The 22,453-nt window shown below is 53.2% G+C and overlaps 1 protein-coding gene across 2 annotated transcripts in view; it reads left to right on the top strand.

Annotated features, from left to right (window-relative positions):
• The window catches only part of SYT2 (synaptotagmin 2), a 102,400-nt gene extending 83,662 nt beyond the window's left edge, over nt 1-18,738 (top strand). For both annotated transcript variants that reach the window (XM_060644098.3, XM_078441350.2), the window contains exons 2-9: nt 9,863-10,057; nt 11,013-11,179; nt 12,530-12,649; nt 13,119-13,286; nt 13,657-13,824; nt 15,155-15,272; nt 16,205-16,338; nt 18,453-18,738. In XM_060644098.3, coding sequence (XP_060500081.1) covers nt 9,880-10,057; nt 11,013-11,179; nt 12,530-12,649; nt 13,119-13,286; nt 13,657-13,824; nt 15,155-15,272; nt 16,205-16,338; nt 18,453-18,659 — 1,260 coding nt within the window. In that variant the 5' untranslated portion in view covers nt 9,863-9,879 and the 3' untranslated portion in view covers nt 18,660-18,738. The remainder of the gene's footprint in view (nt 1-9,862; nt 10,058-11,012; nt 11,180-12,529; nt 12,650-13,118; nt 13,287-13,656; nt 13,825-15,154; nt 15,273-16,204; nt 16,339-18,452) is intronic.
• The last annotated feature ends 3,715 nt before the right edge of the window (nt 18,739-22,453 follow it).

The following is a 22,453-nucleotide window of genomic DNA, read 5'->3' as shown; positions in this document are numbered from 1 at the left end:
TTTATTTATTTTTGAGAGAGACAGAGCACAAGTGGGGGAGGGGCAGAGAGAGAGGGAGACACAGAATCCGAAGCAGGCTCCAGGCTCTCAATTGTCAGCACAGAGCCCGACGCGGGGCTTGAACTCACGACCTGTGAGATCGTGACCTGAGCTGAAGTCGGACACTTAAGCAACTGAGCCACCCAGGCGCCCCAAACCCCAAGAATCTGATTTTGAAGGGAGTCTCCTCTGGGAGGATATCAGTGGAGCCCAGAAGCCAGCTGGAGGTGAGTGTGGGGCTTTAGAGCTCCTGACCCATTCTAGGGCACAGGAGAAGCAGGGCGAGGAAGCAGGGTGGCCTCTGGGCAAGGCAGGGAATGTCTTGACGATGCCTCCCAGTCTGGGGCAAGTTAGACGACTCCTGGCTGAGCTACATAAGCCCCTCATTTGTTCTGTCTCTTGTGAGGCTGGGAACTGGGCTCCTGATTCCGAAGCACCCCGGGGAGGGGGAGGGGACAGGCAGATATATTTGTGTGGTTCGAAATCACAGAAATACAGAAGGGTTCGCAGTGAAATATGTGCCAACTACTCCTTCCCAACTCCCCTCCCCTGGAGCAACAGCCAATGTCACCAGCTCCCTGTGCGTCTTTCCAGAGCCAGTCTGTGAATATCTCAGCACGTATATACACACAGCTCCCCCCTTTCCCCACGGATATTATGCTTAACTCGTGTGCATATTCATTTTTTGGTTAACATTCTCTTGAGATCATTCCACATCAGCACCCAGAGAGTAAAGCCCTGGAGCACCTCCACGATGCTCCCGCATCAGCTGACCACGAGCAGAGCAAAGGTCCTAAAAGCAGAGCATCCGGGAGCTTATGGGAGTGGGTGGGAGGCCAGCTCACGCCGCCTTCTGCAACTAGTCTAACCCCCTTCCCATCCTACCTGACAGGTTATGGTCAATGGCGTCTCCCTTTAGACACAAGGATTACCGCTCGGCTCTGAGCAACCTCTCCGTGTTTGGAGTCAAGGGGACGCAGCCTCCAGACACAGGCTGTTTTCACTTGTTAGGACACCCTACCTGGGTGTACCCCAAGGCTCTCAGTGCATATGACCCTTTTAATTCCCACCGGTGGGCCTGCTTCCTGCCCTGCTTCAGGCCTCTTCCTCTGGGTTGGTCCTATGGTGACAGAGAGAAAAAGGGATAAGATAAAGGATTTAATCAGGTCGTCACTAGCCCTCCACCTCCTGCCCCGCCACCAGGCCAAACGTGGCCGTTCCCCCTGCCAGAGGGGGCCAGAGGCAGCTAGCTAGTGCTCGGAGATCCCAGCGTGATCCCAAGCGTGTAAGGATCCTTAGACCACACACATCACCTCTCCTGGCCCTGTTCACCCGAGCCCGGCCCCTCTTGGTGCAGCCACTTCCAACAGCCAGGGTGTCCAGCAAAGCTTGGCTGAAATGGCCGTATCGTTGCTTTTCTCAGTGACGGTGCAGGGGTGAGGGAGGACGGTAAAGCCTAAAGCCGGGGGAGGACGTCGGGGAGGGGTACGTGCAGGGGGGGAGGGCTAGGGGAGTGGTGGCTGCAGCCCAGAGTGGGACTGACTTCCCCTGAGGAGAGACGCAGAGGCCAGGGCGCCCAGAACTGTCACAGGAGCCAAGTGGCCACCCTGGACAGACAGACAGACAGGTGGATGGCAGCCAGCGGGCTCGGGTAGGAGGTCCTGCATGGACTCTCCGCTCTAGCTAGCTCCCTAGCTTCCGCTCCACCCGTGCTCCTCACTGGGGGAGACCCTGCCTTCCTGAGCTACCCCAGAGGCCTGTCCCCCAGCCCCACCCCGGGGCGGGGGGTGGTGGGATAGGGATCCGGAGAGCAGGAGACTTGGCCTCAGGCAAACTTAGGCTCCAGTCTTGATGCTGACTGTCCGGCAGGCACTTAGCTGAGCGGAATGTGCCTTGTCTCTGAATTGGAGCTCACAACGGTGCCCTCCCAGACGGATTAACCGAGAACGAGAACAGAGACTTAACTGATTATTAAGTGTGTCGCACCTGTGGTTTCCTTCTGCGGCCTTTGATGGGAGCCAGGTGGAGGGCACTGTCCAGGTGCACAGAGCCTTCAAGGCTTAGTTTACTTCCAACCACTGGTCTTGGACTTTTGCTTCCCCTGGCAAGTCTTTCTGACTTCTTAGAACCTCGTTTTCCAGGGTGGCCACTGACCACCTGCATCAACGTGAGCCAGGGTGCTCGTTGTTAACCTGCGGGTTCCCGGGCCACACTTCCAACCCCCTGAGCGAGGCTTTGAGGGCAGGGTGTCGTGGGGGGGGGTGGTGGTCTGCACTTCGACAAGCTTCCCAGGGGCTCCCCAGGAACGAGACCCTTCCTCATCCCTTCCCCTGTCTGTCTGCTCCTTGCTGGGTCTCCCGGCCCCTCCCCCCCTTCAGACCTTGACCCCTCCCGCTGCAGGCGCAGAACAGGTGCCTCCACCCAGCCCCCCGGCCTGTCTCCCAGGTGTCCTGGTTTTGGTGTCACGGCACCTTGCAGCCGTCCCTGCCTGATGATGCCATTTCATGCTTTCCTGCTCGGGTGATTCTGACCAGACAGAGGAGTTCAGTCTGTGCCGGGAGCCCCTGGAGCCTCAAATCATTTATCATCCTCAACCCTTCCAGCTGGCTGCCTTCCCCAGGACTGCAGCCTGAGCCACAAGAGAGGCCAAGACAGCTGTAAATCCCTGAGGATTTGACTTTTCCTCCTTGCCGTGCTTGTCTCCGCCTGTGCTCCGACGCAGGAAGCCTGCATTCTAGCGTGGGGAAGAGTCCTGGAGACGGAGGAGGCAGCTGTGCTGCGGGGGAAGGAACTGGACGGGGTTCCAGAGACTTAGATTCTGCCCCCAGCGCTGCCAGCAGCCCGGGCTGTGTGGCCTCGGACGAGGCACTTCACCTCTCTGGGCCTCTGTTTTCCGCAGGAGTCTTGGGAACTGGTGCCAAGTTTTCAACAGCTTGTTTCCTTAGCTTCCGGTGGACTGAGGAGGAAAGAAGAAACTGACCCCTTGGGCTTACCCAAGAGGGAACATAAAAGTCGTTTTTATTTTTTTTTTTAATTTTTTTTTTAATGTTTATTTTCGAGACAGAGAGAGACAGAGCATGAACGGGGGAGGGGCAGAGAGAGAGAGAGGGAGACACAGAATCGGAAGCAGGCTCCAGGCTCTGAGCCATCAGCCCAGAGCCCGACGCGGGGCTCGAACTCACGGACCGCGAGATCGTGACCTGAGCTGAAGTCGGACGCTCAACCGACTGAGCCACCCAGGCGCCCCAAAAGTTGTTTTTAGAAACGCTTAGGAAATGGTTGGTGATGTCACAAGCATTCACAACTGCGCGAGGTCTGAGGCACGATAGCCCAGGCATCGCGGACGTGAGGGGTGTGCGACTCATCCATTTCCCGAGGATATTTTTTGAGAGCCCGCTGTGTGCTAGTCAGAAATGCCTACATTCGTGAGTCTTGAAGTCGAGTGAGTGGAGACCAGATAAAATGTGTGGTGTGTCTGTTGGTGATAAGTGCTGTGCAGAAGACGAAATAAAGGGGGGCTGAGATGCCAGTGGTCGGTGGGAGCTTGCCTTTTCAAAAATGGTCATCACGGATGACCTCGCTGCGCTGAACACACAGCTGTGTGGAGGCCTGCAGGGAAGAGTGTTTCAGGCCGAGGGAACAGCAGGTGCCAAGGCTCTGAGTTAAGGGTGTGCTTGGCATGAGTGAAGATCTGGAAGGAGGCCAGCGAGGCAGAGGAGGGAAGGAAGAGAACCAGGGGGGAGGAGCGAGGGCACGGGGCTGGCTGTGCAGGGCCTTGAAAACTTCTGTGAGGACTGGGTACTTTGAGGGAAGTAAGCCGCTGTAGGGTTTTGTTGTAGTAATAGGACCGCTCTGCCTGCTGGGCTGAAAACAGACTGGAGACAGACAAGAGGGAAAGAGGAAAGACCGGCTAGGAGCCTCCCATCATCCTTGTCCTGATAGAAAGGCCCCCTGAGAATGGTGGGCCGCAGAAGGCCTCAGCGTGGTTCAGAGGGGCAGAAGGGCTTGGAGGGTCCTCTGGAGGGCACCGTGGGGTCTTGAGGTGGGGGGAAAAGGGCTTGCTCGGCTTTCTCTCTTTTTGCATTTTTTAAACTCCCTCGACTCTGGAAAAGACGCAGAAGAGCTAAGGGATAAGGGTCATTGAGTCACATCGGAGGGAGCGTCTCCCGGGAAGAAATGCCCAAAGGGCAGCCTTGGAAAGATGAGAAGCACTTCTCAATGCTCTGGGCAGGTTCGGGCCGTGGAAAGGGCACTCACCATCCCCGTTCGTCTTAGCCTCAGCTGAAGGCATTAGGAATGCGGACTCCTTTTGACGGTTCAGCGGTCTAAGATTGGAGAGGTAAAAGAAACCATCCAGGGTCCAACGGCTCATAAGGGAATGTGCCTGACCCCGTAGCACGAGAGGCCGGCTGCAAAGGCAGAGGGTGGAGGGACGGCTCGCGGAAGCGTGGACACCGCCACTCACTTGTGCCGACTTTGGAGTCTCATCACGCACACGCGCGGGTGCACACACGCACACGCTCCCCAGGCCTCGGGGGGAGCGCCCTGGACCCAGCCTGGTGACTTGGAGAGGCTAGATCGAGTCTTAACAAGCCTGTGGAAAGAGCCCTGAGTCCGAGTCCTAGGCATTCATGCACCGGGTGGCCCTGGAAGGACGGGCTCCAGTGTCATCTTGCAAAATGACATAACGTGTCCAGTGGTCTAGAGTCTGTGTCCTGCTCATTCATTTTTTTCATCACGTACCACATGTTTACTGAATGCCTCTCATATGTCAGACAGTCTGGTATCTGCTAGGGCAGGGTCGGCAAAATTTTTCTTCAAGGGCCAGACAGTAAAGACACGAGGCTTTTCAGGCCACACAACGTCGGTCACACCTACTCGACTCTGTTGCTGAAGCGCAAAAGCAGCCAGAGAGAATGTGTCAAGGGATGAGCGTGGCTGTGTTCCAATATAACTTTATTTACGAAAATCAGGCCGTGGGCCCCATGGGGCGGTAAACAACGCACGTGTGGTCTCTGCTTAAATACAGTCACAAGCCGTGTAAGTGCTGTGAAGGTAAGGACAGAGCTATGAAAACATATCAGGCCTCAATCTGGGGGCGGTGGTGGCAGGAGGCACGAGTGGGAGGAGGGGCCGTTTGAGCTGAGCCGAGAAAGACGTGCAGGCATTAGCTCAGTGAAGTTGGGGGGTGGGCCACAGCATGTACCAAGGCCCTGTAGCGTGTGTGTTGGTGGGAGGAGAACATCTGTATTAGAAGAGAGAAGAAAAGCCATGTGTGGTTGGTATTTGAGACTCAGGGCAGGGGACGAGGAAATGATGCTGGAAAGAGGACACGAGGGCCAGGTAGGCCGGCCACCTTCAGGATTGTGGCTTATGTCCCTGGGATGGCTTGTACCCATAGTGACATGATCAGATTCATGTTTTAGGAAGATTGCTTTGGTGGCACCTGCAGAACTGATTGGAGGTGAGCAGGAGGAAACAGAGTATGGGTAGAATGGGTATATCGAGGGCCCAGCTGGACCTCTGGGCCTGGAGCTCAGGAGTGAGTCGGGCTTTGGCAGCCATCAGAATGGGGATGTGGCTGAGGCCAGGGTGTGCAAGAAGTCACCCGGGGGGACACTTGGCCTGGGAAGAGAAGCCTTGGGGGCAAACCTTGAGGCAAGCGATGGAGTCCGAATTATGATGACAATCAGGAGTGGTTGGAAGTGAACATGAGAGAAGTCAAATACAACCAAACGAAAAGCTCTGCTGGGTTTAGTGATGACCCTGTGGTCACCCGCGACTGTGCAGAGAGCCATTTCAGTGGAGTGATGAGGCAGAAGCCACAGTGTGGGCGCTGAGGAGAGAGAGTTGGGGGCGAGGAAATGGAGACCATTGGTGGAGTGTGACCCTGAAGGGAAGGGGAGACTGATGCAGCTGAATGAGGAGGGGTGGGGAGGCTCTTCATTGCTTGGCTGGTGGTATTTTAAAATGGGAAGAACTGAGCAGAGGGAACCTTTCTGATGCCCAACCTTTCCTGTTCCTGTTTTTGTTTGTTATTTGCACATTTCAGTCGTTTTGTATCACTCAATAGCTGCCAACGCGTAAAAATATGGTAGTGGCTCAGATGAAAACATTCACTGTTCTAAAATAATCACTGAGCATACAAACAACTTTTCTTAAAAGTGTATCCTCTACCATCTGAGAGGTTGTGTGGTCTAGAGGAAAATCGCATTGGGCAGGCATTAGGAGACCAGTCCCAATATGCTATAGGTCAACTAGATCTGAGCAAACTGGTTGACCAGGAAAAGTTGGGGATAAGAAAGCACATGCATCAAGAAGGTGGCCTGAGAAGGTCAGAGGGGACCCCTGCGATGTGGGGATTGGTCTTAAATAGGAGGAAAGTACTCAGCCGAAACAGGAGGTCAGGAGGAGAGGGCGGTTTATATGCAGGAAGGTCTGTGGTTTGGCGTAGGGTGGGACATTGTCAGAGATTTCTCTTCAATGGCTTCTGATAATGACAGGCAAGGTGTTGGGGCCATGGGAAAGCCACGGGACTATGAAACAGAGGGTCTGGAGTGTCCGTTGTGAAGGAAGGCAGAGCGAGTTGATGGGGAGCATATATTAAGGTTCCTGTGCAGGGTTGAAGGACTGGGTGGTGTTGAGAATCTACGGGGTGCCCAGCTGCCCTCATGCAGGATGCTCATCAGCAGTGCTTAGCACTCTGGGGGTGGCAATGGAGAGGAAAAAGCTGATAGTGGGTGTCTTAGGTCAGATTGCTGTAACAAAATACCATAAACTAGGAGGCTTATCAACAACAGAAATGTATTTCTCACAGCCCTGAAGACCGGGAAATCTGAGATTGGGGTGCTGGCAACGTTGGGTTTTGGTGAGAGCTCTCTTCCAGGTTATAGACTGCCGACTCCTGGCATCCTCACATGGCAGAAGGAGCCAGCTAGCTCTCTGGCCTATTCTTCTCAGGCGCTAACCCCATTCGTGAACTCCACCATATGCCGGGTCCCACCTCCTAACACTATCACGTTGAGCAGTAGATCTCAATGTATGAATTTGGGGGTGGGGGCGGGGCACAAAAACCCAGTCCCTAATAGGATTTCTCCAGGAGCGGTGTTTTGCCAGGTGAGTGATGGTGCCTCCGGGAGGTCAAGGAGATTTCTGGAGGAAGAACAGTCTAGGCTGTAAATGCAAAGGCTGTGAGTTTGTTTGGTGAGCCTGTGACTGGCAGCAAGAAGGCCAACATGGCAGGAGCTGAGTGGCTGAGAGCAGAAGTGTTAGGAAATGCATTCGGGGAGCTAGCCAGGGGCCAGAGGCCAGACCATGCAGAGATTTTATCTAAGTGTGATGAGAAGCCATTGGAGGGTTTAAAATAAATGGATCTGGCTGCAGTGCAGAGATTAGACTAAGCAGAGGAGAGTGGAAAGCTTCCAGATAGGTGGCTATTGTAAGACTTCAGGTAGAGGGGTGGGAAGTGGCTGAATTTGGAAAACATTGCGAGTGGAGCTGAGAAGTTTGCAGATGCCTTGCACGTGGGGGTGATGGCAGGAGAGAAGCTTAGGATGACCCCAAATACTTTCTAGATGTGTAGCTGAGCAGGTGGGCCCTGAATGTATAGACCCCATCCATCTCTGGGCACATGGCCCTGAACCTGCCTTTTTAAAAAACATTTATTTATTTTTGAGAGACAGAGAGAGACAGAGCATGAGTGGGGGAGGGGCAGAGAGAGAGGGAGACACAGAATCCGAAGCAGGCTCCAGGCTCTGAGCTGTCAGCACAGAGCCCGATGCAGGGCTCGAACTCACGAACCATGAGATCATGACCTGAGATGAAGTTGGACGCTTAACCGACTGAGCCACCCAGGCACCCCTGAACCTGCCTTTTATCAAGAGCCACGTTCTCAAGCATCTTTGTTATTCCCCTGCTATCTGGGCAGCTTTGTCCTCATGTCTTTTGTTAGAGGTGGATTTAAAAGGGCCTTCCAGGCACCGGGCCCTGGAAAAGCCACTGATCTGTGCCGCTGCTTTATTAACAGCCCTATGTTCCCTCCGAGTAGCTGTATGTCATTCCCCTCTGGTGATTCCCCTGGAACACTGGAGAATCTTTCATGGGAACTTGGGGATGACAAGACATCCATTATTGACTGTTTTAAACTCTTTGCCCTTCCCTCTGGAGTCATGGTGCATTCTAGGCTTTTCCTCACTGCCACCGAAGTGCAATTTTCAAGATGTAAATTTGTACACATTACCTGCATCCTTAAAACCCTCTGACAGCTTCCCATTTCTCTTTGGGTAAAGACAAAACTCTTTGCCGTGGCCTGTGAGGTTATGTGCCTGGGCCATACTGGCCCACTCTGCCAGCCCCATTTTGACCCATGCTCCTTTCACTCTGGTCTTCTTTTAAGGTTCTGTACTAATCACACTGCTTCCCACGTCAGGGACTTTGCACATGCTGTTCTCTCTGTTTAGGCTGCTTATTCCTCTCTTCCTCACCTGGATACTTCCCAGTATCCTTCAGGTCTCAGTCCGTTCCTCAGGAAAGCAATTTTTCTCTCCCAGATTAGGTCGCATATGCCCCATTATAAACTCATACCGCCAAAGATACCAAAGAATCTCTCCTTTTTGGCATTTCTCAGAATTACAATCTTACATTCACTTATGTGCAGTTATTTAATCCACTTTATGGTAAGTTCCACAAGGGAAGCATAATACGAGTTCAATAAATTTGTTTGAATGAATGAATAATGAATGGCTGTCACATTTGCCCTCTCTCCTCCGTCCCCTACATTCCTATTCTCATCTGGGTCCGTGTCATCTCTGGCTGGTCTGTTGCACCAGCCCCCTCCTGGCCCCCAGCCCCAGCCCCACCTCCTCCAATGCCTGTGGAGCTATCCTCCCAAAGCTCCACTTTTAACAGAGCAGGCCACTCCTCTGCCTTAAATGAATGCTACCACAGTAATATTTTTTACTAGCAAAAACTTGGAAACCATCTAAGTGTTTAATAGCAGAATATTAAACAAATATGGTACTTCCATGTAATGGGTATTATTTAGCTATTCAATAATAAAGGAAATTTTTAGTGATAAAGGAAAAGACTTATGATAAAATCTTATGTTAACAAAAGGTAGAATGTCGAATTACATGTAACCTGGTCTCAATATGTAAAACACACTCTGAAAATCTACTGTTATAAAATGCTAACCCGAGTTATCTCTGGATGGTAAAATTATGTGCAGCTTGTCTTTCAACCTCCTTTCCTCTGTTTTCCAGAGATGCTGATGTAGATTGGAGGCAGGGATGATGACATCCAGAATGTGATAGAGACAGGCAGAGAATCTAGGCAGAGTGAGGTCATGGAAGAAGTTAAGGAAAAGAGAGGCTCGAGAAGGAGTCTTTGATAGTAGAATATTGCCTCCTTCCTAGAGTTGTGCAGTTGGATTTAAACGAAATATATGAAAGTGATTAGGTTTACAGGCTTTGGAGTCAGGCTGACTGGCTTAAATATCTAAATGACCTTGGGAACCTCCATTTCCATATCTGTTAAATGGGAATAATAATCAAACATTAGGCTTTGTTTGGATTAGAGGGGATCATGCACAGTGCCTGGCACATATAAGTACTAACTTAATGATGACTGTTATTGTTGTTTTACCACAGTTGTTAATATTATGTTATTATATTATGTTAATATTATGAGAAATATCTTTGAATTATAATGGGATTCTTAATAGTCTTTAGCTTTTGAAGAGGGTTCCCCAGTCCTTTGGGCAGAGCTTTCTGCACTTGGACCTCTGGGTTGTTCATCTGCTCCCATCATCCCCTCTCATCTGCAGTGATCCCCTCTGCCACCATGAGGAACATCTTCAAGAGGAACCAGGAGCCCATTGTGGCTCCTGCCACCACCACCGCCACAATGTCAACTGGGCTCTTAGACAACTCTACCGAGAGTGGGGGCGCTGGGGAGAGTAAGGAGGACATGTTTGCCAAGCTGAAGGAGAAATTCTTCAATGAAATCCAGAAGATCCCCTGTGAGTGTCCCAGGTGGCTGAGAGGGCCGGGCAAGGCCAGGGTCAGTGCAAGGCCTTATGGGCAGGGCAGAGCTGAGGAAGGGTGGGAAACACCCCTGAGATGTGATTGGCTGAATGTTTGGATTCCAAGATGGATTATTTGGGGAGCCCCTTCAGGAATGGGAGGTCCTGGCACTAATAAGGGGAACAAGGAGGCTTATGTGCCCCCGTCTCCTAAGGGGGAAGAAAGTTCTTACAACTTAGAAAACTGTCAAAATATGAAACCAAAAGAAGATGAAAAATTAGGAAACAGAAGCCATTGTTGAAGTTTCCCAGTCACACTTTGAAACTACCTTAGTTTGGAAGACAGAAAATACGCCCCCCACCCCTGCTTTCTGAATTCTTGGCAGTGGCTGTTCAGGAGTCACCAGACATTAAGGGGAGCAGCCCTATCAGGGGGAGATGGTTCTTCAGGACCATGGAGAGCAGCCAGGGCCCATCCCCAAATATTTGAGCTCTGCAAAGCCAAGCTGTCTAGGTCCTTAAGGAGCTGGCCTTCTGGCTTAGGTCAGCCCTCTCAAGCCTGGGCATAAGGAATGGGTCAAAGGAGCTCTTCCTACACCTGGGTCAGATAAGGACCTTCCCATTCTTTCCAATAGAAGCCAGTTTTCCGTAGATCAAATGAGTCAAAACCCAATAGAGCCAAATTGACGTTCTTCCTTGTTATACACCTGACCGCTATCTCTCAGTTAGTAGGCTGTATTCATAAGGACGGTAGGCTCAGGAGAGAGCAAGTATTAACGAAAAGGCATGCAAAGTATAGGCAAGTTGCATGTAAATCACTCATGGGTGTGTGGTTAAAAAATGTGGAGTGTGGACATTGGGGTTCATCTCTCCCCCCATTTTTGCTGATGCTTTGGGGTCAGGGACTATAAGGCAGAGCACTGCTGACTTCTGGGGTCCTCTCTGTGGGCAGTACCACCCTGGGCACTGATCGCCATTGCTGTGGTCGCTGGCCTCCTGCTCCTCACCTGCTGCTTCTGTATCTGTAAGAAGTGCTGCTGTAAGAAGAAGAAGAACAAGAAGGAGAAGGGCAAGGGCATGAAGAATGCCATGAATATGAAGGACATGAAAGGGGGCCAGGTAGGAGAAGACAGTGGTGGGGGGAACTGAGAGAGGCCCAGCCCAGGCATTCCAGGTGCTGAAAGGTGAAGCAAATGCTTCTGGGCTGTTCTGCAGCCAAACCGGCTTCCCTCCTTAGAATGCCACATGACCCTCCCTATTGGCTACATCTCTGGTAAAATGTTGTCTACCCATCCCACAGTGGAAAGGGGGGACTTTTTCATGTGTGATCATGGATGCATCCTTGAAAAGACAGAGGAAGAGCATAATATATTGACTCCCCCGCCAAAGAGGCTATTGGGACAAAATGTTGGAAAGAGAGCCCCTCCAACCTGCCAGAAAGTCACCATGGGAGTGACCCTGTGTTTTCCTGCCAGAGACTAGAGGACAAAATCTCACTGGAGGCACCTACTTGGTTGGGGTGGGTGGGGAATCGGATGGGGTAAAAGAATGGTCCTGAGGCACCAAGACCAGGGCCAAGGGGAATCCATCTCTTGTCATGTAATAATTTGGTTTATTTACCCCTGTTTTGGGGGTGTTAATCGGCCTGGAAAAGTCCTTTGATAAACCCAAGTGCTTCCTTCTTAATGTTTAAGTTTACAAAGGCTTCTCTGTGCTTCTCTTTTGCCCACATCTGTTCTGAGAGTGACTAGGAGAAGTCTCTTGCTCAAGGAATCAATATGGAGGATGGCAGGAAGGGTCTGATCTCAAGAAGTCAGCCAGAGATTAAAATGGCCTTTGAGTGCTGTGTGTGCGTGTGTGTGTGTGTGTGTGTGTGTGTGTGTGTGCCTGAAGCCTGCAGTGCAAAGTCAGGGAAGGGGGACCTCCAAGAACGATCTGGGTGTAGGCCGACCTGGTCTCACCAGGTGGCTGTGACTTCAGGGGCTGGTCTGAGATGTAGGATGTTTTCTTACATCACTTTCTTCCTTCTCTTCTTACCTCTGGGGACTCACCCTGCTCCTGAATTCCTGGAATGCACTCCTGGTAAGTCTTGCCTAGAATGGGTGGGGCCTGAGCTGGGGGAACTTTTGGGGAGGAGCTAACAAGGGAAGCACCCCTCCCCCACCTCAAGAAGTCTAGAGCATTGGTGCAGCACCTGGTCTCATAGCACTGTGTCTTGAAGGGAGAGAGGCACACCAAAACCAGAACTGGGTCTTCCAGACACGGTCTGGGGTTCTGAGGGGCTGTCTGGGGGCTTTGAGGGGCTGTGCAGAATCAAGCCCCCTGCACAGTGCCACATTCCTTCCTGTTGCCCCGCACCAGCTCTGAGTCAGGGTCTGCACAGATGGGCTGGCTTCCTGATGCCCCTGCGCCAGGCCACGTGGCTCCATTCTCTCTTAACTCGCCCCTCCTTTCCTCCAGCCTTCACAGGATGACGACGATGCAGAGACAGGCCTGACTGAGGGAGAAGGTGAAGGAGAGGAGGAGAAAGAGCCAGAGAATCTGGGAAAACTGCAGTTTTCCCTGGACTATGATTTCCAGGCCAACCAGGTGTGAGGGTGGGGCTTGGCGGCAAAGTGGGGGATGGGACAAAAGGGCTGGGTGGGAGGGAGATAGAAACAGCTCCACACTTCCACAGCCCTCACCCCCACTTTGGCCCATAGGCATTCCTCCTTTCCATGGAGTGGGGTGGGCTGGAGACCGCAGGCAGGTACCCCTGAACATTGACTCTGCCTTGGCCACCAGCCTGCTCTAGAGAAGGTTCCCCGGCCCAGATTGGCATCCACCAACCTTGGGCAAATCAGTGGCCCTTTAAGCTACTGCTTCTCCTGATGTCATTCCAGATTCCTGGGGGTGGAGATGGAGACCAGTCTTGCTCTCTAGCACCAGCCTGTTCCCACCTCCCCAGCCGCCCGCCTCTGGTGGTGGTGGTGGGGGAGTTGGTGGGTGCTGGGTCTAGGGCCAGGGCTGGTGTTAGAGCAGTCCTGAGACTCAAGGCCCACCCTCACTCTCTCCACAGCTTACCGTCGGCGTTCTGCAGGCTGCTGAATTGCCCGCCCTGGACATGGGAGGCACCTCAGACCCTTATGTCAAAGTCTTCCTTCTTCCAGACAAGAAGAAGAAATATGAGACCAAAGTCCATCGGAAGACATTGAACCCTGCCTTCAATGAAACCTTCACCTTCAAGGTGATGTGGGCTGGAAGGGTAATGCCACGTCCCTCTCTGATCCCAATTCTGCTGGGAGTTCTACAGACCTTTCCTTGGTTCTTAGCTGTGGCTAAGGCCCTGGAATGAGCTCAGGCTGGAACAATGGCGGGCTGGACTGAGGGCTTATGTGTGAGGTCACTGCTCAGCCTCCTGTAGGACTGGGACATTCCCCTCCCTCCATCCACTCTGCTCCCCCAGAGCCTGAGGTCTTCTCTCTGTCTCTACAGACTCACCAGGAGTCCTGCAGGGTAGTAGGAACAGAGCTCTAACCAAAGGATCTGCCCACAGAAGCCTCTGGAGGTGCATGAGTTGGCTTTGACCCCTGTCTGATCTTGCTTGTGCCCTTCAGGTGCCATACCAGGAGCTAGGAGGCAAAACCCTGGTGATGGCCATCTACGACTTTGACCGCTTCTCCAAACATGACATCATTGGCGAGGTTAAGGTGCCTATGAACACCGTGGACCTTGGCCAGCCCATCGAGGAGTGGAGAGACCTGCAGGGCGGGGAGAAGGAAGAGGTGAGAGCAGAGACCATGTGGAAGATAAGTGTGGCTGCCCACCTGGGCCACCACCTATTGGCACGACGGAGATGGTAGGCTTTAGAGTTGGGTGAACTGGGTTAGGACCCTAGCTCCACAACCCCACCTGTGTGACCCTGGGCACATCACTTAATCTCTTTAGATCTGGATTGTCTCCTGTAGTGTTTTTGCAGATGAGAATTAACTTATCTCTGTAATGCACCTGGCATCCGGTAGGTGTTCAAGTGAAGGAGAACACCATTATTATTTTTACTCCTAAGTTTCTGCTGTCACTTAGGGCCACCGGTTTATGACTTTGTGCCTCAGTTTACCCACAAGGAAAGCCCACATTTATTTTAAAAGATTCTCAGCATGGGGGCTTGTCCTCCCAACAACTGCTACGGCTTCAAGCACTTACCCAACACTTATTGGGCACCTACTGTGTGCCAAATATTCCATTTTAGCCACTGCTCCTTCCAAGCATCGGTCATGTGTCTTGGCCAAGCCCCTGCTGTGTGGCTAGCTCAGTACCAGGTGGTAACGGAGGGGGCGAGAAGGGACGCTGAAGACACCCTTTCTTACCTTGGGGCTCATGCTGTGTGAAAGCAGGGCTGGCACACTCGAGCCGGGATATTGGCCTGAGCGACCTGGTCTCTGAGAAGCTTGACTCTGGCGTGATGTGGGCAGAGCTCTTAGAAACCAGGAGTCCAGCAGGTTTCGTCCTGCCCCCAGTGCTAAATTGTTGTGGGACTTTGTGGGAGTCTCACTGGTCACAAAGAACCCTTGCCTTGTCTCCATGAAGGTGTTGCACTGACAGCACGTAAGAGAAGGGACACACTGTGCTTTGAAGACCGCAGGTCACACTGCGAGTGGAATGGTCGACAGGGGGCTATCGAAAGGGTTGGGAGTAATCAGGGAGGAAGGCTTCCGAGATACTCGCTTTCCCACTGTCCTTGGAAACGAACCCTTGGGTACCATGCCCACACCCCAGCCTCCTTTCCATCTCCCCTCGGCCTGGGGTGGGAGCCCGACCATGCCCCGCGTGTGTCCAGATCCACCCAGACATCACTCGCACGTTCCTGCCCACAGCCTGTACTCTGCTCCCCTCGCTCCTAAGGGCGTGGCTCCTGCAGCATCACTCTCAGGGGCTTTGTTGAACTGCAGCAGGAGGCCCTGCGACCTTCTCCAACATCACAGATGTGGGGACTGGGGACTGAGAGGGCTGGGGATACACCACCGCCTTGCTAGTCTTGACAAGATGGGGGTCGGCCGTGCTAGAGGCAGTGGGCTGGCTAAGATGACCCTGGGTCCTGCTCTTCCCCCTGGACAGCCAGAGAAGTTGGGCGACATCTGCACCTCCCTGCGCTACGTGCCCACGGCTGGGAAGCTCACTGTCTGTATCCTGGAGGCCAAGAACCTGAAGAAGATGGACGTAGGTGGCCTTTCAGGTACATGCAGAACTTCTGGCTGCCATTGGGTGGCACCAGTGAGCCGGTCACTGGCCTGAGTTTTCTGTTCACATACCCGTTGTAAGAGCACTTTCGGCCCTGGGATACAGAGAATATCTCCGAGCAGCTGTGGGTCTGAGCGCAGGACTGTGGAGCCGGAGATGTCTGACTTTCCCTCCTTTCTCCACGGGTCCCCTGCCCCCACTCTGAGCTGCTGGGCAGTATAAGCCATGGAGGGAAGGACCAGAGAAACTTGTGTAGGAAAGCTTGCCTCTGTCACGTGTCACAGTCCGGAACACTTCTCCGGAAGGCGCTCTGCTGGCCCTACCCTGGAAGGGGACACGGGGGGTGGGGGAGCACACGGAGCGGGGCCAGCCCACAGCACAGGGTTCTGGTGGGACAGCGGAGCACGCATTTTCCCGAGAATCAGGCCTGTGCCTGGGCTTCAACTGGTGGGGCTGGCTGCCGGCTCTGTCACTGATCCGCTGTGTGACTGGGGGCACATCACATCACTTCTGTGAGCCTCGGTTGCTCATCTGCGAGGTCAGGAGGATTGGATTGAATCGGGGATGGCAGATGTGTGTGGTGCCTTCAGCACTCCTCTGTTCCCTGCGTAGGACAGATATCACCAAGCGACCCCCTCGCTCTTTCTAGACAAGGCCTTACTTAGTCTCAGGAATGTCCCCAGTGTAATGCTCCAGGCGTTACACGAGGCCACAACCAATCAGCCCGAGGTGGTCCTTGAAGTGAAACCTTTTTGCCGCCCCTGAACTGGACGCTTACTCTGCTGCTTTTGGACTCAGCGGCCCACGCGTTAGGGCTTGCTGGGTGCCTGGCCTTGGTGGGGTGGGTGCTCTAGGCGGGCAAGTACATTCGGTGGGAGGGTGGGGCACTAAGGGTGCCTTTCCGGGGCCGGGATTCTCCCTGCACAGACCCCTACGTGAAGATCCACCTGATGCAGAATGGGAAGAGGCTCAAGAAGAAGAAGACGACGGTGAAGAAGAAGACCCTGAACCCCTACTTCAACGAGTCCTTCAGCTTTGAGATCCCCTTCGAGCAGATTCAGGTGCTCGGGTTTTCGGGCCTGGGGGCACAGCAGTGGGGGCATGAGGGAACTCACCCAGACGCCTCGAGCCACCTCGCTCGCCCTGGTGGGAAGGGCTCTGACTCTCATGGTGCCGTCCTGGGTCCTCCTTCCCGGGGCCCCTGCCAGAAAGGGCTTCCCCCTTTTCTGAGACGAACAAGAACCACTCCAAGCCATGCTACCCATCATTCCTTGGGAATTGCGACGTACACGGGCGTTCAGTGGGCCTGTGGGGTTGGAGCTGCCGGGGAGGTAGGGGTATAGCCTCATCCTCTTCCCGCTCCTCCTGGTGCAGCCGCTTCCTGCCTTGGCCAGCCTTCTCCCACTTCTGCTGCCCCCTGGGTCTGCTCCCAGGTACCCCTCTGCCCCCTTCCTCTCTCCTCTTCCCCTCCATCCTTCCCTTCTCTACTGTCTCCTTCCTTCCTCCTACCAGCAAGCTCGGTAAGTGTTGGAGGTGAGGTCTGTTTTTCACCATGAGGGGGCATGAGTGAGATCTGAATGTGGCAGGACCAGACACCCACCGAGCCATCTGGAATCGCAGAGTGCTGGATCCTCTTGGAGTCTTGGTCCCTCCCTCTTTGGAGTGAGCTGCTCCCTCCTCCCTTCCTCTCCCTCCCTGCCCCCCCCCCCCCGCCCCCAGGACTGGGAGGCGAAGGTGTCAAGGGAATCTCAACGATAATGTTAGACCACGAGAAGTCCTTGTGGAAAACTTAAGACAGACATGAAGTGTACTGGCCAGGAGTTTCAAGTTCGACACGCCAAAAGCCAACATAATGATCTTCCCCAAACCCCTTCTCCTTCCCCCGCCCACACCCCAAACCTGCTTCGTCTGCATTCTCTTTTCAAGTGACAAACCTCGGCATCATCTTAGACCCCCTACCCTTTTGCCTTTCTCATTTACCCAACATGCTTTGCTGAGCATTCCCTAAGCGCCTCCCTAGGAACTGGCTAGGTGCTGGAGAAGCATGTGCAGAAAACATGGTCCTTGCTCTCGAGGGCGTCACACTCACGAGGGGGAGCAGGGACAGGCCATTGAAACAGGTGAGGCTTCCTGGACAAGCTTGGTCCTAAAGGTTGAGCTTGAGTAGCCTGAGTGGGCTGTGGAGCAGGATGAATAAAGGTCCCGAGTGTCACCTCGGCCAGTCCAACTGACCACCAAGTCCTTTTGATTCTCTCCCCTCAGTGCCTCTCCAGCCTGGCCCCTGCTTCCATTCCCACCGCCCCCCCTTGGTTCAGGCATTCACTACGCAGCCCCCACAGCTCCCCCCTCGGCCCCCGGCCGGCCTCCCCACCTGTCAGTCCCCGTCCTCCTCCAGTGAATCTCCCGCCTCGATGTGAGGGGTCTCTTCCTGAAATATCCATGCCGCTCCTCCCAGGAGTCTTTGGGAGCTCCCTGTTGCTTGCCTGAAGAACAAAAGGCACACTCCTTAGCTGACCCCACCCTGCACAGCCCACCCTGCTGACCCTATTTCCTGCCTGGTTGTTCTCACACTCAACCTCAGTGACTCTGAACTTCTTCTGTTTCCAAGATACCAAGTGCACACTTCTATTTCTATGCCTCCGCCCAGGCTCCTCTTGCTTCTTGGGGTTCTCTTCTCTCTCTGCCTAGAGAAGTCCTCAGCCTTCACCTCCCAGTTTCTATGTCACCTCCTTGGCGAAGCCTTTCTCGATTGACCCGAGGAGGACTGTCGCCTCGTCTGAGTTCCCGTAGTACCTTGTGCTTACCTCTCTAGCAGAACCTGCATCACTTTGTGTTGTAAATTTCTGAGTATGGATCTGCTGCTTTCGTTAAGGTGAAGTACCCCTCTTCCCTTGTCTTCACCGCCCTCCACTTCCAGGCACTCAACAGTGGCTGGAGCACAGCACATGCTGGGTAAGTGCCTACTGGTAGGGAGAAAGGCTGTTTCCAGAACGTGCAGCCTTCGCCCCCCTTTAAGTTCAGTCTTGGAAGTAAGTTCAGAGGTAGAAGCAAGCCGCCCTGGGAGGCCTCTCCTTGCGGGGCATTTGGAGTAGAGGATAGAGGAGGAGAAGTTTGGTCACGGGATCGTGCGTTTCCACCTGCCGACTCCCTCCCTCCCTCCTCTGTTTCCCCGCAGAAAGTCCAGGTGGTGGTCACTGTGCTGGACTACGACAAGCTGGGCAAGAACGAAGCCATTGGCAAGATCTTCGTGGGCAGCAACGCCACGGGCACAGAGCTGCGGCACTGGTCTGACATGCTGGCCAACCCCCGGAGGCCCATCGCCCAGTGGCACTCCCTCAAGCCCGAGGAAGAGGTGGACGCGCTTCTGGGCAAGAACAAGTAGGCAGCAGCGGCCGGGATCCCGCGCCGTTACAGACACTGACAAGATCCAGAGCTATCAATACCTCAGTTATGCAACCTTAGAGGTTTTCTTTCTCATTTGTTTGTGGTCGTGTCCTTGTTTTTCCTTCCTTTATCACTTTTGAAAGACCAACTTCCCTCTGGTGGCTGTGTGAGGAGAGTCCCCTAACAGGTGAAAGAGAAGCCTGGCTCTTTTCATCGTCCCAGGAGCTGTCCTTGCTGCATGCCCTGTCACGTTTCCCTCTCACTCTTTCAAAGCTTCACTTAAACCTCACCCTGAGTGAGGCCCTCTTTCAGCAGAAAGTCACAGCACTTCCTGTGTTTTGAGTGTTCTGGACCAACAAAATGGCAGCACATCCTGTTTCCTGACAGGGAAGGCAACACAGTGGCCTATGATGTGTGTGTGTGTGTGTGTGTGTGTGTGTGTGTGTGTGCGCGTGTGCGTGTTGGAGCATCTCTCTGCATTCCTGGGATGAACCACGGACAGTGAAGTTGTGTGGGAAGAGAAGGCTCTTCAGGGACCCTGAAGTGAAGAGACGTCCACTGTCTAAGTGGGAGATCTTCCGTCAGCTCGTGGAGAGGGCTCAGAATCCCGGTCGGGTGCCAGAAGCTCCCATACTCTTTGTGGGTGGCTATTTGGGAGGCAAGATGTGGAGACTGGACTTGTCCAGAACTAGGACCAAAAACCTGATGCCGTCATAGACTTCCTCTCGTCAGGCCTTGTTTCCCCACAAGTGTGGTTTCTGGGACATTCGTGGACATGAACTATTCACTAGATTGGTTAGACTCTAACAGGGACCATCAGTCCTGGGACCTCACTGTTGTTGACAGTTAACGTCAAACTATGAAGAAAGAAGACCCATTACCTAGAAAGACCAAATGAAACTCCTGGATCTTCTTTACCCCCTTCCAGTGGGAAACACAGATGCTTTCTCCCTTTCCAGAATATAAGCTGTGCGGTTCATTTGCATTTTTTCCCCATCATGCTTTTGCTTCTGTTTTCTCTTTTAATCTAAGTGGAGCAACACTATCTGAAGACTTTTCTGTACAGAGCCAGAGACTCTAAAAAGAAGGTTTGAATTCTTGTCCCCCTGAGGTCCAGGTAAGAAGGGGGAGGATGGTGGAGAGATGGCAGAGATTTCCCGGATGAGATAGGTGGGGGTGCTGAGATCCGTGCCCCCCAGCTCCCACTCCTCTGCCTTCCATGCCAGATAGTTTGTGGGTGGCTGACGTGGCCCAGGGAGACCTGTGGGGAGGCCCCATCCTACTATTCCTTGGGGAGGCGTCTCTCTATGAATGCCAAGAAGCAGGACATCCATTCCAAATGGGTGGTGGAGGACACCTGCCGGGGTTTCTACCCCACGCTCGGTTGTGTCCCTTTCCCTCTTCACCTTTTGTCCCCAGCATTGATAAAAAGCCATATATATGTCAGTCAAGTTTGCACTGAGCCTCCTTCCAAACCTTCAGCCTGGGCAGGAGAGTCAGGTCCCACATGACCTAAGGCCAGCACCACTTCCTTTCACCCCTTTCTCCCACCCTTGCCTCCCTTCCTTCAGCCTCTCTCTTCCATCCATGAAGCCCTCAGGCCCTTGCCATTTCTTCACCACAGAATACTCATAGCTTCCCCAAAGCTTGGGGATCTCTCTCTTTCCCAGCAAAAATGGCAGCACTTCCTGTCCTGTCCCATCTGGACCACCTCAGTTTTCTATAGGTACCTGAGACAGACGGACAGTATTAGAGAGACTCAGGGTTTGAGGGTCCAGAGCATCTTTTTATTTTATTAAAAGAAAGGAAATGGGTTTTTTTTTTTGTTTGTTTCTGCTGTGCCATGTGTTTTGATTAGAGCAAGGAATGAGGGAACACCTCTGCCAGAAACAGACTGGGAAGCAGGGCTGAACCTTGCCCATCTCTCAGAGACCCTTCTCCTTCTTGCTAGTGGCCCTTGGCACATGGGAGGTCGTATTTTACTGGAGCCTGTGTGAGTTTGGGTGTGTACTTAATGATGAGAAGGTAAGACTCTGACAAGGACTATGAGCTTTGGTCCTCGGGACCAGAGTTGTGGTCCTGGTAGAGAGTTGTAGGAAAATGGGGTGCCTTCAGAACCCAGCTGACTGCAGAGTAGGATGTCCTGCTATGGGCATCAGGAGTCACTGGGCTCTTCTCCGGTCTCCAGAGCTGTGAGGTTTTGGTGCTTTCTCAGGGTCTCTCTCCCCACCATATCCCACAAACCTTGCTCAGAGGATTGTCCATCTTGTTTTCCTTACCTTCATTCTTTTGCCCTTTCCCGATGGGCTTCCTACCGCCTGAGATTCTTCTCAGCCCATGAACCTGATTTAGCCCTTCCAGAGCCCGAGATTTGCCACTCTCAGCCCATGAACCTGATTTAGCCCTTCCAGAGCCCGAGATTTGCCACTCTCCTGATGGGGAGGAAAAGAAATGGTGGGCACCCCTAGGTGGTGTGGGTGCCAAGAGACAGGGGCTGCATTTTGTTACTCTGGGCCCACCTCTAGTGAGCAGGTGGGGACAGGTTGCTGAGAGACTGAGTGTTGTTGGCATTGGTTTAGAGCCAGGGCGAGACCTGTGTGTGGGCAATCATTCCCTCACCCCTGCACCCCACCTAGGTTCTGGCTGGTCCTGAGATGGGTGCTTGGCCCAAATGAGCCATCCTAGTCAAGGCATCTATCCAGCTCCATGAACTAGGCAGGTAAACTTAGAGTCGTGAGTTTTCTACACCTGAGGGCTGATGTTACTCTAACTCCGGAGCATCATTCTGAACCCTCATTGCCACGCAGGTTTATTTCTGGAGACGTTAGGGTGGGCTGTAGGCCCTAATTAGGAGCTAGGGTTTGATTAGAGAAGGGTTCTGGAGGCCTCTGTGGTTATGAGTTTCCCGTCTATTCCAGGCAGGAAATAGCGTAGAAGAGATTTTTTTCCAAAGGGACTGAGACCACAAAGACTCAAACCCAATCCCACCCAGAAATGGGGTGAAGCCAGAAAACTCGGGCTTCTTTCTCCTTGAATAATCATCCCAGAAGGGAAACTAACTCCGCCAGAGCCATAGGCAGATTGTTGGTCTTTGAAAGTGGAAGCTGAGGCCTGGGGAAAGCCGGGTAGAGAACCCTCGGGAAGCTCCAGACTGAGCAAGCAGATGCTTGGCATGGACGAGAAATGACTTTGCAGGGGTCCCTCAGGTGGAGGACGGGACAGCAGGGATTAGAGCACAGTCTCAGGTGATGATCTTTTTTTTGCTTCCCAGGCAACCATACATGGTTGTGTTTCTGCAGAATCAGTTTGGGATGATTTCGCTGGCCCAGGGCTTCAGCGAGAGAGAAGAGAGGGGTTGCCTCAGTCCCTCCTGTGGGTAAAACCAGCTCCCTGACAAACCTGCCTCCATGCAGCGGGGTGGTGGTGGGTGAGCAGAGAGGTTAAGAAACTCCGCTGGGGTCGGAAGTGAGAGATTCCATGATCTTTTTTTTTTTTTTTTTTTTTTTTCAACGTTTATTTATTTTTGGGACAGAGAGAGACAGAGCATGAACGGGGGAGGGGCAGAGAGAGAGGGAGACACAGAATCTGAAACAGGCTCCAGGCTCTGAGCCATCAGCCCAGAGCCTGATGCGGGGCTCGAACTCACGGACCGTGAGATCGTGACCTGGCTGAAGTCGGACGCTTAACCGACTGCGCCACCCAGGCGCCCCATCCATGATCTTTTAATGTATGCTAACTCTCGGTCTCACCCAACCATATAGAGAGAGAGGCTGTCTTTTGGTGTCCTGCCCC

This window comes from Panthera onca, chromosome F1, assembly GCF_046562875.1.
Source record: "Panthera onca isolate mPanOnc1 chromosome F1, mPanOnc1 haplotype 2, whole genome shotgun sequence".
Classification (NCBI taxonomy): Eukaryota; Metazoa; Chordata; class Mammalia; order Carnivora; family Felidae; genus Panthera; species Panthera onca.
This window is presented reverse-complemented; position numbering and strand designations above follow the sequence as displayed.